The 15849-nt window shown below is 38.4% G+C and overlaps 1 protein-coding gene across 1 annotated transcript in view; it reads right to left on the reverse strand.

Annotated features, from left to right (window-relative positions):
* The window catches only part of FBXO16 (F-box protein 16), a 56988-nt gene that overhangs the window by 15932 nt on the left and 25207 nt on the right, over positions 1-15849 (reverse strand). The window contains exons 5-7 of the mRNA XM_047856549.1: positions 14334-14540; positions 11088-11252; positions 5009-5238 (exon numbers count right to left, since the gene is read on the reverse strand). Coding sequence (XP_047712505.1) covers positions 5009-5238; positions 11088-11252; positions 14334-14540 — 602 coding nt within the window. The remainder of the gene's footprint in view (positions 1-5008; positions 5239-11087; positions 11253-14333; positions 14541-15849) is intronic.

A 15849-nucleotide genomic window follows, 5' to 3' on the forward strand; every position in this document is an offset into this window, starting at 1 on the left:
TTTTGAGAGAGAGAGACACAGAGTGAGCAGGGGAGGAGGAGAGAGAGGGAGACCCAGAATCTGAAGCAGGTTCCAGGCTCTGAGCTGTCAGCACAGAGCCTGATGCGGGGCTTGAACTCACAAACTGTGAGATCATGACCTGAACTGAAGTCGGATGCTTAACCGACTGAGCCACCCAGGCACCCCAGTCTTTTTTTTTTTTTCTAATCAGAATCCTATATAGATTCAAACTGCATTTGGTTGTTATGTTTCTTATGTCTAGAACATTTTTCCCACTTCCTTTTTTTCCTCATGGCACTGACTTTTTGAAGAGTCCAAGAATCATGTCTGTCTTGGTGAATGTAGCACATGCACTTAAAAAAGGGTGTTCATGGAATTGTCTATTTATCTCTTTAGATCCATCAATTTTTCTCTTAACTACTTTGAGCCTTGTAATTAAGTAGATATGCATTTGTAACAGTTATATCTTCCTCTTTAGTTAACCCCTGTATCATTATGAAATGTCCCTCTTTATCTTTGGTAATATTCTTTGTCCTGATGGCTCTTTTATTTGATATTAGTGGTCATCCTAGCCTTCTTATGCTTACTCTTTGCATGGTACATCTCTTTCCATCACTTCACTTTTAAACCTATCTGTGTCTTTGTATTTAAGGTGTATCTCTTGTAAAAAGTATATGGTCAGTTCTTGCCTTTTTACCCATTCTATAATCTCTGCCTTTTAATTGGGTGTTCAGTGCATTAACACTTAATGTGATTATTGCCTTTCATAAATGGTATCTGAGTTTCACAGAAAACTCAGGACATTATCAGTTTATCTCATGTTAATGTACCATTCATATGGCTGGGTATCTAAGTTTGTCTCTCTCCTATTTACCACCATAGTCCAGTATAAGGGCCACACACAAACTCTTAAATACTATATTCAGGAATACATTGATCAATACATAGTCAATACATTCACAATGATTCAAAATTCAAGAGTTCAAAAGGATGTACAGTGAAATTTTTTCCATCTAGTTTTGTCTCCAACTTACAGTTCTCCTTGAAGGCAAACAATATAGTATCAGTTTCTTGTGTATATTCCAAAGATACTTTATGTATAGATATTTTATGGATATGTGTGTGTGTGTGTGTGTGTGTGTGTGTGTGTGTGTGTGTGTATATATATATTCTTTCTCCTCCACTTTTTTTTTTGAGAGAATCCCATGAGGGGCAGAGGAAGAGGGAGAGACAGAGAGAGAAGCAGGGCTCAAGCTCACCTGATGTGGGATTCAAACTCATGAACTGTGAGATCATGACCTGAGCCAAAGTCAGAGGCTTAACAAATGAGCCACCCCAGGCACCCTCCCACCCATTTTAATATAAATGGTAGTATTTCTTTTAAACTCTGTTTTTTTTTTTTTAAGTTTTATTTATTTAGTTTTGAGTGAGAAAGAGAGCACATGCAGGAGGGGCAGAGAGAGAGAGGGAGACAGAGAATCCCAAGCAGGCTCCATACTGTCAGCAGAGCAAACCCATGAACACCGTGAGACCATGACCTGAGCTGAAATCAAGAGTTGGACGCTTAACCACCAGAGCCACCCAGGTGCCCCCAAAATTTGTTTTATTTTATTTTTTTGAGGGAGAGAGTGTGCGTGCATGCAAGTGGGGGAGGGGGAGTGGGAGAGGGAGGGAGACAACCTCAAGCAGGCTCCATGCCCAGTGTGGAGCCCAAAATGGGACTCAATCTTGATCTCACCACCATGAGATCATGACCTGAGCTGAAATTATGAGTTGGATGCTCAACCAACTGAGCCACCTAGGCACTCATTAAACTCTGTTTTGTACCTTGATTTTTTTTTTTTTGCCCAGTACTTTCTAAGTTATTAGCAACTCAATTAGATTTTCTGATGCAACTAAAATTTAACGTTTATGAACAGAAAGGCTACACTTCTTGCAAAATCAGTTAATGAGTATTGCAAAGCTAGTCAGTGATGATATAAAAATGAGTAAGGCACATGGTCTGCACCCTCAAAGAGCTTGATTCTTGCCTAATTTGGGATACCACTCTCATCTCACCTCCAAAGGGACTCGAGTAGTCCTGAAAATACAAAATACACAAGTAATCTGAATGTCCCCAACTCAGCAGACTTTGTGGGATTGCCCTTTCTTTTACTATAGCCACATAATATAATTTGAGTAAACCATCCTACAAAAGAAGTGCTTACTTACTACGTGTTAGGCGCTTTCATAAGCATGTTGCATATATGAGGATTACCTCACAGGGATCCTGTGAGCTAGGTATTACTATTATTGCCAGTTTACAGGTGTGGAAACTAAGGCACAGAGAAGTTACGGAACTCACCAGGATCACAAAGCTAGAAATGTGGGAGTCTGGATTTGAACCCAAGCAGTATGGCTCCAGAGCCTGTACGCTTTCACTATCTTATGCTGCCTTGATGTTAATCTGTTTAAATATATTCTGAAAACATAGCAGACATATTAAAACATTACAAAACATTCCAAAATTTATTTCCTTTCTTATTTATCCTGTAAACATGTATGTATGTGTATATTAACAAACAGATACATGTGTATATACAGACACAGATGTATATTTTCTTACTTTCTCTTCTTTCTGTACTATGGGTGGCATACTACAGATACTCTCTTGAAATGTGCCTCTCTCCCTTAACAACGTACCTTCTTACTGCCAATCAGTTCAGAGAGCTCTTCCTCATTTTCATATGTGCCTAGTACTCCATTGTGTGAATGGACCATACCCAGTTTATTCAACAGACATTCTCCATGTATGAAAATTTAAGTTATTCCCAATACTTTAAAATAGGAAACACCCCTGCAATAAATATCCTTATACAGATATACTTCTCATATTTTCTTTTTTTTTTAATTTTTTTTCAACGTTTTTATTTATTTTTGGGACAGAGAGAGACAGAGCATGAACGGGAGAGGGGCGGAGAGAGAGGGAGACACAGAATCGGAAACAGGCTCCAGGCTCCGAGCCATCAGCCCAGAGCCTGACGCGGGGCTCAAACTCACGGACCGCGAGATCGTGACCTGGCTGAAGTCGGACGCCTAACCGACTGCACCACCCAGGCGCCCCTCATATTTTCTTTTTTTAATGTTTATTTATTTTCAGAGAAAGACAGAAAGTATGAGCAGGGGAGGGGCAGAGAAAGAAAGGGAGAGAGAGAATCCCAAGGAGGCTCCACGCTGCAGAGCCCGATACAGGGCTCAAACTCACTAACCATGAGATCACGACCTGAGCCAAAATCAAGAGTCAGACACTTAACTGACTGAACCACCCAGGTGCCCCTACTTTTCTTATTTTCAAAGTTGATTCCTAGAAGTGGGATTTTGGGGTCAAAATGTAAAGACATATGTATTTTTGCTGGGTAATTGCCAAATATCCCTCTATAAGGTTTGTGCCAATTTATATTCCTACTAGCAATGTATGAGGTACCTGTTTGCCCACAGCCTCACCAACAGAATGTATTGTCAACCTTTAAACTGTTTGCCAATCAGATAGTTGAAAAATGGTAAAATAATTAGGTTTGTTAGTGGGAATGGGGTGGAAAAGATGACAGGGTGGGAGAGGAATGGAAGAGATGGAGGTGTGGCACTTCTCTGAGTATACCTTTTGTGCACTTTCTGTATACATTTTAAAAAGAGTTTTATTTATTTATTGGGGGGAGAAGGCAGAGAGAGAGGGAGAGAGAGAGAGAGAGAGAGAGAGAGAGAGAGAGAGAGAATCCCAAGCAGGCTCCACGCTGTCAGCACAGAGCCCGATTTAGGGTTTGATCTCACTAACTCTGGGATCATGACATGAACCAAAATTAAGAGCCAGAGGCTTAACCTATTGAGCCACCCAGGCGCCCCACTTCTTGTTTGCTTTTATGTAGTTTGAACTTTAGAACTATGTAACAAACCACAGTGAAGGGAGATATTTAAAAAAAGAACCCACATAACTTTTGAACACAGTGTTATGAATATATGCCCTCAGACTAAAGTCAAAAAGCACCATAAACAGGGTTGCCTGGCTCAGTTGGTTAAGCGTCCAACTTCAGCTCAGGTCATGATCTCATGGTTTGTGGGTTTGAGTCCCATGTTGGGCTCTGTGCTGACAGGTTGGAGCCTAGAGCCTAGGGCCTGCCTTGTATTCTGTGTCTCCTTTTCTCTCTGCCCTTCCCTCGCTTGCACTCTCTCTTGCTCAAAAATAAACATTAAAAAAAAAAGAACCATAAGCAAATACTGTCTAGTTAGCAGATTTGTTTTAATAATGAAATAGGTTAGCAATTTTAAAATTACTTTCAGTATTTGTAAGTAAATACATACTGTTCATGTATATGTGTGTGTGTGTGTGTATAGTATGCAATTTTTATATAAATTATATATATAGTATATAATCAAAATTATATATGTACATATATAACTTGCATAAATAAATATGAGAGCCTGGTTTCTCACTGTCAGAGAAGGGAGGTGTAAATATGGAAAAGGAAAAGACCAGAATGAACTCTATGGTGCTAGACTGAAATCTGAAGTATTAAAATATCAAAAGAAGGGGCGCCTGGGTGGTTCAGTCGGTTAAGTGTCCAGCTTTGGCTCAGGTCATGATCTCATGGTTCGTGAGTTTGAGCCCCGTGTTGGGCTCTGTGCTGACAGCTCGGAGCCTGGAGCCTGCTTCGGATTCTGTGTCTCTCAATCTCTCAGTCCTTCCTCTGCTTATGCTCTGTGTCTCTCTCTCTTTCAAAAATAAATAAACATTAAAAAAATATATATCAAAAGAAGCTGTAATGTGAAATTATAAGAGCTACAAAATGCAAACAAAACCTAATGAACAAGGCAAATTTACCAATAATGGTTTACTTCTCAATTACTTTTTGCTTCTATTCATTGAAAAGCATTTTTTTTCACAGTAAATTCTATTTTCATCCTTTCCTATACTGAAGTGCCAGCCAATTGTGTCTAATGGCAAATAAGTAGAAAAGAGCACGGAGCTTCTCACCCTTGCCAGATTTGCACAATGGGATCACAGTTGTCCAGGTAATTGAAGCGAATGATATCAGTTGGATGTTTGTCAGAGGATCGCCAGGGTGGGAGTTCTTTCTCCCCCTGAGTCTTCTTTCTCAAAGAGGAAGAGGACCGGAAAGCGGATGCTGGAAACTGCTTTTCCTCTGGAGAACTGCTTGTAACTGGTTGAATGTCAGCAACCACAAACCTGTCTTTTGGAGGTGTCTAGAAGAAGAAAATTACTTCTGTTCTTAAAACATCATAATAATTACAACAAAAAACAAAACACCACCACCATCATCATCATCATCGCCCCAACTGCAATGATAATGGTGACAATAATTATAGCAGCCACCAATCCAGGAGTATTTGCATGCGTCAGGTACTTTCTCAGGAAGTTGTCATGCATTATTTTATTTAACCTTCATAATAACTCTAAAAGGTAATAGTTACTACTCTCATTTACAGAAGTGGAAACTGAAGATAGGATAAACCAATGAGCTTGCCCACTATTACATAAGTAGTAAGACAGAGGGTCAGAATTTTTTTTCTTTAATGTTTATTCATTTTTGAGAGAGAGAGAGAAAGAGCAAGCAGGGGAAGGAGAGATCAGAGGGAGAGGGGGATAGAGGGTCAAAAGCGGACTCTAGGCTGATGGCAGAGAGCCCTATGCGAGGCCCAAACTCATGAACTGTGAGATCGTGACTTGAACTGAAGTCAGATGCATAATGGACTGAGCCACCCAGGGACCCCAAAGGGTCAGAATTTGAATCTAGGACTGTCTTGCTTTCAAGTCCTTGCTCTTAAACCTCTCTATCCTGTACTGCCACCTCTTCTACCACATCATTGTATAATTTTTCCACAACTGCAGTGAACTTATTCCTAAAAATGTACACATTCCAAAAAAGGTACTCCAGGCTTAATTATCTATAACACACAGGGACAACTTCGAGTTATATGGGGGGTAAACTATAGATTTTATTGGTTTTCAAAACCTTAACTGCTCCCAAAGAATACTTTTGCTTTAATTTCCCAAATTGAAAATCTATTTTTGTGTGTGAAATTCATAAGGTTTTTTATGTGGTTGTAACCTAAGGGAAGTGGTAATGGTATGCTGAGAAGCCATTAAAGGCTTAATTTTTGTTCTTTAAGAGATTAGGAAAGCTTTGCATGGTAAATTGGTTTGCTTGAATTGTTGGTGAAAATTAAGAAATTCCCCAATCTCTTCAAGCAGAATCAGTTAGTTTCTTATCCTTGTGTTAACTGTTCATTGTATACATTTCTATTACAGAATAGCATGTATTACTCCGTGTTGTAATTATGTATTTGTTTATGTCCTAGGCCACTAGACTAGGCTCCTTGAAAGCAGGGTTAGGACCCTTATACTCAGCACCCAGCATGTAACAGTACTTAATAAATATTTACTAATTTAATGAATGATTGTTAAGAAGACCTTTCATATTTATATAATTGATAGCTCATTATTGGTTTAGTATTCAATATTTTCTTCAGGTCTCATTTAGAATGGTCATTCATTTCATTTCTCTGAGCTTATATCAAACAGAATCTGTCTGTTTTTGCTGAAGAAGACCTTATTTAATACTACTGGGAATAAATAATACACAACAATAAACAATTTCAGGCAGAAAATTAGTGTGTTAGTAATTTTATACAAACATTATTCATTCTGAAAAGTAACAAAATGTTTGACTCTTTAACAAAACAGAATAGAAACTGTGATACTTTTCTGTATTAAGTAAGCAAAATGTTGTTCACCTAAAGCCTTTTTGAGAATTTTTAAAATCATGAGTGGATGTTGAACTTCTGTTAAATGCTTTTGTTGCATATACTGAAATGATCATACATCTTTTTTCTTTTATTCCGTGAATTACATTGGTTAATTTTTTAATATTATGCCAACCTTACTCTCCATGGATACATCCCACTTGGTCATCATGTATTATTCTTTCTTTATAAATAACTTGATTTAATTTGCTAATATTTTTAAAGGATTTTTATGTTTGTTTTCATGAGGGACATTAGTCTGGGGTTTTGTTTTGTTTTCTTATAAAGGTTCTATCTGGTTTTGGTATAAAGGTAATGAGTTGGGAAGTGTTCCTGTCTTCCATTTTATAAAAGAATTTATGTAGAATTAATATTTGGGTGGCTCAGTTGGCTGAGCATCCAACTCTTTTTTTTTTTTTAAAGATCTAATTTTTTTTTTTAATGTTTATTTTTGAGAGAGAGAGAGAGACAGAGTGCAAGCAGGGGAGGAGTAGATAGATGGAGACACAGAATCAGAAGCAGGCTCCAGGCTCCAAGCTGTCAGCACAGAGCCTGACACGGGGCTCAAACCCCTGGACTGCGAGATCATGACCTGAGCTGAAGTTGGAGGCTCAACCGACTGAGCCACCCAGCTGCCCCTGAGCATCCAACTCTTAAAAATGTTTTTTTAATGTTTGTATTTATTTTTGAGACAGAGAGAGACAGAGCATGAGCAGGGGAGGGGCAGAGAGAGAGAGAGAGAGAGAGAGAGAGAGAGAGAGAGAGAGACAGAGAGACAGAATCCGAAGCAGGTTCCAGGCTCTGAGCTGTCAGCACAGAGCCCGACACGGCTCAAACCCACAAACTGCGAGATCATGACCTGAGCCAAAGTCGGCTGCTCAACCAACTGAGCCACCTAGGCGCCCCAAGTGTCTGACTCTTGATTTAAGTTCAGGTCATGATCCCAGGGTCATGGGATCAAGCCCCGCATCAGGCTCCATGCTGAGTGTGGTGCCTGCTTGAGTTTCTCTCTCTATCCCTCTGCCCCTCCCCTCCACTTGCTCATGCTCTCTCTCTCAAATTAAAAAAAAAAAAGAATTAGTATTCCTTCCTTAAATCTGTGATAGAATTCACCAATGAAGCTATGTGGGTCTAGAGTTTTATGGAAAATTATGAATTCAATTTCATAAATGATAAACATTTATTCATGTTTTCTATTTCCTATTGAGACTTTTTGTAATTTGTATTTTCAAGAATTGTGTTTCATCTAAGTGGTCAAATTTAGTGATGTGGACTAATTCATAGTATTCTCTCATTATTCTTCTCATGTTTACAGGATCTGTACTGATGCCCCCTCTTTCATTTCTGTTATGAGTAATGAATGTTTTCTTTTTTTCCTTGATCAGCCTAGCTAGAAACTTATGAAATTTATTTATGTTTTCAAAGAAGCAGCTTTGGTTTTACTGATTTTTCTCTATTGTTTACTCTGATTTCATTGATCTTAGCCCTTTATTATTTCTTCCTTCTATCTACTTTGGGTTCAGCTTACTCTTCCTTTTCTAGATTGAGTCTTTTTGAAATTATATTGTGTGGGGTGGATAGCAGAGCCTTGCAGATAGTTACAAAGATCATTCTAGTCCAGTCTTCATGTTAAGCTTGAGGAAACTAATATTAACCACAACCATTTGCTCATAAAATGCTTTCAAAAGCTCTGCTGAAGCACATGCCAGGTACAAGGTACTGGGGGTTGGGGGGAGGTGGAAGGGGGAGGTGCTTGAGTGAAGGTAAACTCCAGTGGCTGCCTACGTTCACCATTACTGAAGTAACCTCACAGGAAACTACACAAATTACTCAAGTATGTATGGTGCTGACAGTTGACTTTTTTTTTTTTTAAATTTTTTTTTTTCAACATTTATTTATTTTTTGGACAGAGAGAGACAGAGCATGAATGGGGGAGGGGCAGAGAGAGAGGGAGACACAGAATCGGAAACAGGCTCCAGGCTCTCAGCCATCAGCCCAGAGCCCGACGCGGGGCTCGAACTCACGGATCGCGAGATCGTGACCTGGCTGAAGTCAGACGCCCAACCGACTGCGCCACCCAGGCGCCCCAACAGTTGACTTTTTAACCTTAGTCACATGACTTTATTAACCTTAATCACATGACTCTTCAGTGTTTCTGACTTAGGTCTATTTCTTTTTTTTTTTTTTTTAATTTTTTTTTAATGTCTTTATTTATTTTTGAGACAGAGAGAGACAGAGCATGAGCAGGGGAGGGGAAGAGAGAGAGGGAGGCACAGAATCTGAAGCAGGCTCCAGGCTCTGAGCTGTCAGCACAGAGCCTGATGCGGGGCTTGAACTCACAGACTGCGAGATCATGACCTGAGCTGAAGTCGAACACTCAACCGACTGAGCCACCCAGGTGCCCCAAGGTCTATTTCTTTAATCAATAAGTTTATTAGTAGATTTTATTAACTTTTGTCGTTCTGATTTAGGTCTATTTATCAAGCAGAAAAATTAAAGTTTAATATAACAAAGTGTTTGCTAAGAAATATAATACTAAGCAAAGAGGTGGCAATTTTCTCTCATCAGAACTATTCATTATTTTTAAATACAGTTATACATATTTTATAGAAAAGAATTATTGCTAAAGACAAAGCTGTAAAGTCAGTTTTATAAGTACTACTCAAAACCTCTTTTCTTCTACAAACTGGTTAATCACTTTTCTCTTCTCTGCCCCAGAACTGCCCAAGCTTCAGCTATTGAATGACATTCCCTGCCCCCAACTGAAAATGAGAGTCAAGAAAAGCCTTATCAGATCTGAAAAGAAGTCACAGCCATGGTAATTTTGAAAATAACTTCTTCCATCACTGCAACTTAAATTTTTCTTTTTTAAAAGAAATCCTCATGGAGCACACCCATTACTGAAATCTGAAAGACTAGTTTTATCGTTGCAATTGTAACAATATTAATTATGCATAGTTTAGTACTATATTAAATGTAGATGGATTCTACTTTAAAACAATAAAACTAAAGCTAAATGAACAAGTTAGGAGCTGACTATTCATCTTTCAAAAGGATTCTTCAATTTTAAAAGGATTCACTGCAATTTTTTCACAGGATATGATACCCCTGTGGTTTTAAAAATCATTTAAAAAATTTAATTTACACATAATTTTCAGGAACTCATCTATTGTACAAAACGATGCACAACTCTGCGTGTGTATAGATCACACCGTAAAGAGAAGGCTCATAAAATTTTCCCATGAGTTATCTAATTAACTGTGACTATAAGAATGAACATAAACATTGGTTATAATGCAGACAAAACAACTAGAAAAATTATTCCTGCATTATTTACTTTTTATGATCATATGTAAATGCTTTACATTGCTTAGTTTCTAGATTAAAAAGAACTTTAGTATACTCATTACTCATTTCCATAATTACAGATTTATTGGAAAACTTTTCTTTGTAAATGATACACAAATAAACTTTAGCTCACCTGATAGAATCAGAAAATTTGAATTAATAAAGTAAAATTTGATGACCCTTTGATAGCAAATATTGCACATTCTCCACAGAGTCTCAGTGTCAGAATTGCTTGGTGTGTGAGTCAGAGACACAGAAATCCAGGAATCTGAACAGAATGAGGAGTTCCGCAGTCCTAGCCTCCTGGGTGGAACTGTGGTTTTGGGAGTGTCCCATGAGGACTCTCAACTAGCATGGATGTCTTGAACAAGGCTATCAAGTTCTCAGAAATGGAAAATTTTGACCTAATAGTGTACTTCCTTTCAACCAAGTCCCCTCCCCAACTTCAAGTTTGATCATTTAGTCTTAGTTCTGGAATTCCCTTTTTTTTTTCAGTTTTAATTTATTAAAAAAAGTTTTTTTAATGTTTATTTATTTTTGAAAGAGAGAGAGAGAGTGAGTGAGAACAGGGGAGGACAGACTCAGAATTCGAAGCAGGCTCCAGGCTCTGAGCTGTCAGCACAGAGCCAGACTGTGCTCAAACTCACAGACCATGTGTTCGTGACCAGAGCCGAAGTCAGGCGCTCAACCGACTGAGCCACCCAGGTGCCCCTAAGTTTTAATTTAAATTCCACTTAGTTAACATACAGTGTAATATTCATTTCAGGTGTACAATATAGTGATTCAACACTTACATACAACACCAGGTGCTCATTACAAGTGCCCTCCTTAATCCTCATCACCTGTTTAACCCATTCCCCGCCCCCTCCCCATCCATCTCCCCTCTGGTATTCCTAAATAGCTGATATTTGTATATTTGTTGCTTTTCGTCCCAAATGTACCTTAGGCTTGGTAACATGAAGTTCTTTTACCATTTGAATGTAGTGCTTCTTCCATATACCCTGCTCAAAGGGAGTTGGAGAGAAATTGATGTACCAGTTAAATCGTAAACATTTGAGCATCCAGAGCTGATCCAGCTCAGTTAGGTTCTTCCAGTGCCAGCTCACCTGAAAAAAAGTAATTAGAAAGAAAAAAAAAACTTAACTCAGTTTACATGCCCATTTTTTCTAGGTCTTGAGCTGTCACCCTGGACCTGAGATAACTCTATTGTTCTTTTCCTGCAAATCACAACTTAAATAATTATCTACCTGAAATGCTCTCTACCTAGGCAGGAGGATTTTCTGTAAATGTTAAATCACACTTAGATTCAGAGTCAACTAATATTTATTGAGTACCTATTAACCATCCCCACAGCAAACTAAAGAGGTAGGTGTTATTACTACTCTCATGTTGCAAACAAGGCAACCGTGGCTTAAATAGACTTTGGAACTTCCTAGAAGTTCATATGAAAGTTATAGGAGGGTTATAGAAACTCAGGTCTGCATATTATTTACTCATTTTTGGTATGCTTCCATTTTCCCTCCATTCTTATGATTTAACTAAATAGAAATTTTATAAACAGAACGCAATTACTGATATCTTACGGTGTGCCCTATGTAGCCTTTAAGATTCCATAGAGCATACACTGTTTATTCTCTACATTCCATTCCCATGGCATTCTGGTCATTCTCACACATCCAGCAAATGTTGGAGATGACCCTACTATGGTGCAGCAGTATTTATAGTAACTTACTTCAGATTTTGAACAAATCTTGCTGAAAGCTAGTTCATATATAAAGTTCAGCCCAGGGGTTCTGTGTCGTGTTGTAAGAGTCGCAAAGACAACATCTAACCTTCAAACCTAAATTTCAACCTTGGGAAATTAGTCGCTTTTTCAAGATTAAGTCATTAATAATTTTTGAGCACACACACACACAAAGGCAGAACACTATAATATTCATCCATCCATTTATCTAGCCCTCTCTTCCTCCTTCCATCTACCAAATACTGAGTTCCATTATGTTTAGCATTGTTTTCTGGGCTGAAGAGGAGACAAACAGGAGAGGGGAGGGCACAATTACAAGAAATAACAGGTTCAGGAGCTGGAAGAATGAAAAAGGGTAGAAAATCTGACAGAGCCCTGCAGGCAGGAACAGAAATCACATCTACTTTGTTCAATGCAGAAATGAAACAACAGCAACCTTAATCCCCATATGGTTCATTAACTCAGAATTCAGTGGAGAGGTGGGGTTTCGGAGGGATGAGATGAGGAGAAAAATATCTCAATTCTCACTCTTTCCCTCATTTTCCTTACATCTTGTTTTGAGCTGGGTATCAAGTTTTTCCCTCCCTCCCCCACTCCCCGGGGGTAGATAAGGTATGTTTTGTTTTTGCTCTTTGGTGTTTTTTTGCTTGTTTTTAAGGTAGACAGGAATGAGGCAAATTGAAGAGTAGGTAGGAGGGTAGGAGCTTTCAAAATTATCAGACCCTTCCTGCCTCCATCTTTTTAAACAACTCAAAGCTCATTTTAGTGCAATGACATTATTGTTTAAATCTAGCTGAAGAACAACTGCCTGTGTTTTCTTCACAGTCAGTACTGGGAAAAAAACATAATGCCAGGATCTTGTAAGATTGACATATGGTACACATATATGATAGGATTAGTGATTTCAAATAACATTTCCCTCAAATGAAAACAGTCTCAGTGTGCAAAATTTGAAAAATTCCAAGAAGTTTAAAGAAAAATAATACCCAGGGCACCTAGGTGGCTCAGTCAGTTAAGTGTCTCGATTTTGGCTCAGGTGGTGATCCCATGTGAGATTGAGTCCTAAGAAAGAGACTGTGCTGACATCCTGAAGCCTGTTTGGGATTCTATCTCTGTCCTTCCCCCTGTGTGCTCTCGCTCTCTCTCTCTCTCTCTCTCTCTCTCTCTCTCAAAAAAAAAAATAAATAATAAATAAAATAAAATAAAATAAAATAATCATTTAAGAAGAAAAACAATACCCATAACCCCATAAATCAGAGATTACCTTTATTAACAACCTGACAGAGTTCTTTTTTTTTTTCTAGGCATTGTGAAACAAAATTGGGAAACTCTATATACACAATTTTAAATTGTGTTTCTTCATTTTACATATTAGCATCTTTGTGTTTTGAAAACATGTTTTCTAATGTTCCCACAGTAATTCATCATATAGCTATATGATACTCTTTTTTTTAAGTTTATTTATTTATTTTGGGGGGGGGATAGAGAGAGACTCCCAAGAAAGCCTGTTAGTGGAGAGCCCAATGAGGGGCTCAAACTCATGTGAGATCATGACCTGAGCCGAAATCAAGAGTCGGAGGCTTAAGTGACTGAGCCACTCAGATGCCCCTAAATTGTGTATTTTCTTTAAAAGCTTCTGGGTATTATAGAATACTCACAAAGCCCTCCTTCCTTATGTTTTCTTTGAGTATTTTATGATTTCCTTTGATTTCATACCAATCTTTTATCCTACTAGAATACTTTTTTCAGATAGCTGCCCAATTGTCCTAACACCATTTATTAATTCATCTTTCTTACTGCATCCATCTTCTTAACTTTAAAAACTAAAGTTAACATGTTACACATATGTGAATGCATGGTGACTAGTAACTTCTAGTGTTACCAACCTCTATGGAAACACTTAATAAAATGGCTACTAGTTTATCTCATAAGTGACTGAAGTATACTTTAATACATGGTGGATTTACTTATAAAAAAAACAGCAGCCCCTTTTCCAAGGCCACTGGAAGCATGTCTACTCACTCTGAACTCTTACTCTCATAGTCTTTGGTACATATCTTATTAGCACCTTATTTTGAGCTCTTCTGTTTATGAATGGCCTGTACCATACAATTTAGAATTTTATCCTAGTTGTATGCTATACACTGTAAGTTGTATGCTATCCTGCTGATGAACCATTTCATATATGTGTATCTGTCTCCCCAACCAGCAGATACTATTCTGTGGATACTAATGATGTCTTACATTATTTTATATCTACTTTTGAGCACTAAATACAGAGCTAGGTACAAAGAAGATGGGGATTAATTCAAACTATATAGACTAAACATATTGACCATCTCATCTTATTTCTTGGTTTTGTGCATGTGTTTTTTTTCCTTCTCATTTTAGAGTTTTCTAGGCTATCACTATAAAATGTTGGACACTAATTCTTTGCCTTTACCTGTGCACAACGACAAAGGCTTCGGGGGTCCAAGAAAGAAAAGATATATAAAGATAACACCCTTGGAAGCTTGGTAGTAAAATCCAGAGCTTCTGCTGGAATTTTTTCCTGAAGCTTTCGACAGCAGAACTTTTGCTGTGCCAGGGAGCAACGTTCTAACAGGCCTGTCAAGATTCTTCTCCGTTGAGAGTCTGTCCATTTGTCAAACTGGAAAAAAGAAAGAAAAAACCCTCCAGGTTCAGTCTGATACCAGAGATTCATTAGAGGAAGAGAGAAGAATGGCAGAGAAAGTAAGTTTCATATTTTATTACTAATGAATAGCATGTACTTCTTCCCCTAATTAGTAAATTGATGTTTTGCCACTTACCTGTCCTTTCTCACATTTATACATGCAAGCATGTACAAGACCTGAGTGCATACACAGAAGTGCACTCGACCTCAGAACTTGCCGTTATATAAGATCAGTAAGTTGGGAGCTGGCCATATTTGTAAACTGAGAAAATATATACTTAAAGATACAATTTCAAGAGAAGGCACCTGGGCAGCCCCTTTCCCACCAGAGTTTCAACGTTTATTTATTTTTGGGACAGAGAGAGACAGAGCATGAACAGGCGAGGGGCAGAGAGAGAGGGAGACACAGAATCAGAAACAGGCTCCAGGCTCTGAGCCATCAGCCCAGAGCCCGACGCGGGGCTCGAACTCACGGACCGCGAGATCGTGACCTGGCTGAAGTCGGACGCTCAACCGACTGCGCCACCCAGGCGCCCCTCCCACCAGAGTTTCTATATTAGCTCATTAGTGCCAAACTCCAGGATCAGAAACAAAGCTTTGCACTCACAATTGGAGATAAGGTAAAATATGCAAATATCCCTGAGAAGGGGAGTATATTGGGTTAAAGCCCCAGTAATGTGTAAATGATTGATTGGAGAGAAAATGTCAATAAGAGGACCTGGAAAAAAGACTGCCAGAGACAGGAAGTAGATGCCAGAGTAATCTGGAGGCATGCCAAACAAAAGCTTCGGTTACTTCATAATTTTCCCCAGAGATAACCCTTAATCAGTTCCAAGATCAATGACTGATGAAAGGTAAGAATTTGAGGGCTGGCCAAAACCCAGAGAAAGGCTCTTATGGGAACATCTACCGATTGAATGAGTCAGTTTACCAGAGTCTAAATCTGTCTTTTTTTTCCTTAGCCCATTAGACAAGAGAAATAGGAAAGTTTGGGGCTACCTGTATTCTGTATACTATTGCATTTCATGTATAGGTATTTATTACAGTCATCATAAAGTAATGAGAATTTTATAAGGAACTTTAGTTGTAATCATAAAATACACTACCTAAAAAGGCATATAAAGCATGACAAATCAACTTCATTATAGTCATATGTATTTATATTTAATTGGCAAGAATACTTATTTTTTTAAAGTTAAAAAAATGCTTATTTTGAGAGAGAATGCAAGCAGGTGAAGGGCAGAGAAAGAGGGAGAGAGAGAATCCCAAGCAGACTCCACACCAG

The sequence above is a fragment of the Prionailurus viverrinus genome, chromosome B1 (assembly GCF_022837055.1).
Source record: "Prionailurus viverrinus isolate Anna chromosome B1, UM_Priviv_1.0, whole genome shotgun sequence".
NCBI classification, from domain to species: Eukaryota; Metazoa; Chordata; class Mammalia; order Carnivora; family Felidae; genus Prionailurus; species Prionailurus viverrinus.